Below are 1,204 nucleotides of genomic sequence, written 5' to 3' on the forward strand. Positions count from 1 at the left end.
GAGGCACGAGGGCGGCGAGCCGGGCGAGTAGGGGAAGCCGCCGGGGGGCGCCCCCGCCTCGCAGCAGTAGCCGCCACCACCGTCCTCCGGCTCGCCGGAGCCCCCCGAGGGCGGCGGGGCGAGCGCGTGCGGAGCCACCGAGGGCGCGGGCTGCAGCAGCAGGCACGCCCCGTCGCGGTAGCAGTACTCGTGCAGCTGGTGGCTGAGGAACTCCGCCTCGGCCTGCTCGTCGGCCAGCAGCTCATCGCCGTCCTCCAGAGGGTCCCGAGAGGACTGGTCGGTGAAGAAGTCCTCCTCCTCAAAGTAAGGGGACGGGAAGGCGTCCAGGCCCCCGGGGAAGTGCTCTAGCAGCACCGCGTCCATGCTCTGCGCCGCCGAGGGCCCGGGGGACTGCTGGCCTGGGGTGAGGGTGGTCTCTGGAAGTTTGCTGCGGCAGTTCGGCCTTGTCTGGCAGCCCCGCCCTCACGGTCCGGCGCGGGAGGCGGCGAAGACTGCCCGCCCGCTTCCAGCCCCCGGCCTCCCTGGGGAGCCCGCGGCCGCTGCACTCTGGCCGACGCCGGCGCTGCGCTGGGGAGGGCTGTGCCGGCTGGCTGGAGCTGAGGGCTGGCACGCGAGGATTCTTATAACTACATCCACAGGCGCGTGCCAGGGACCCGCGGCGCCAGCCAATCACCGAGTGCGGGGTGCCGGCGGGGAGGGGGCCGGGGAGGCTTTCCGCCCGGTGGGAGCTCCCGGGGTGGAGGGGAGGCGGGGCCCGCGCGGCCCGGGGCTCCTCCAGCCTCTCCCCGCCGGCTCCTCGGCCGAGTACCTGCAGGACGGGCGGCTCCAGGGACACCTGCGGCCCCCGGCGCCCGCCCGCGCGCGCTGCGCAGAGCCAGGCCCTTCCGCGGGGCGCCTCCGCGCAGCCACAAAAGTTCCTAAGGGCGCGTCCGCGGCCCAGGCGGCGGGAGCTGATCGCGGGCGGAGCTCGCTGCTCCTTGGGGGTCGGCGCAAAAACTGCTGGCAGCCTGGGTAGTCCAGGTGGTGCGTTTCGCCACCCCCATCCCCGGAGCGCGCGGGCCTCCGGCCTGGGTTCCATTCCCGGCCTCTGTCTCGCTGCCGGACCTTTCCAGGACTCTGGTCAAGTTGGCACAGTGTGTGCCGCTGGGGTTGGAAGGCGAAGCGATGCAGCTCGCAAGGCGTTCCAGGCGCGGCTCGGGGTCGA

The 1,204-nt window shown here is 74.0% G+C and overlaps 1 protein-coding gene across 1 annotated transcript in view; it reads right to left on the reverse strand.

The window, feature by feature from the left end:
• Positions 1-363, reverse strand: part of PTF1A (pancreas associated transcription factor 1a) — a 1,146-nt gene extending 783 nt beyond the window's left edge. Inside the window, exon 1 of the mRNA XM_024765806.1 lies at positions 6-363. Coding sequence (XP_024621574.1) covers positions 6-363 — 358 coding nt within the window. The remainder of the gene's footprint in view (positions 1-5) is intronic.
• Between the last annotated feature and the right edge of the window lie 841 nt (positions 364-1,204).

This window comes from Neophocaena asiaeorientalis, unplaced genomic scaffold (assembly GCF_003031525.2).
Source record: "Neophocaena asiaeorientalis asiaeorientalis breed wild unplaced genomic scaffold, Neophocaena_asiaeorientalis_V1.1 scaffold217, whole genome shotgun sequence".
Taxonomy (NCBI): domain Eukaryota; kingdom Metazoa; phylum Chordata; class Mammalia; order Artiodactyla; family Phocoenidae; genus Neophocaena; species Neophocaena asiaeorientalis.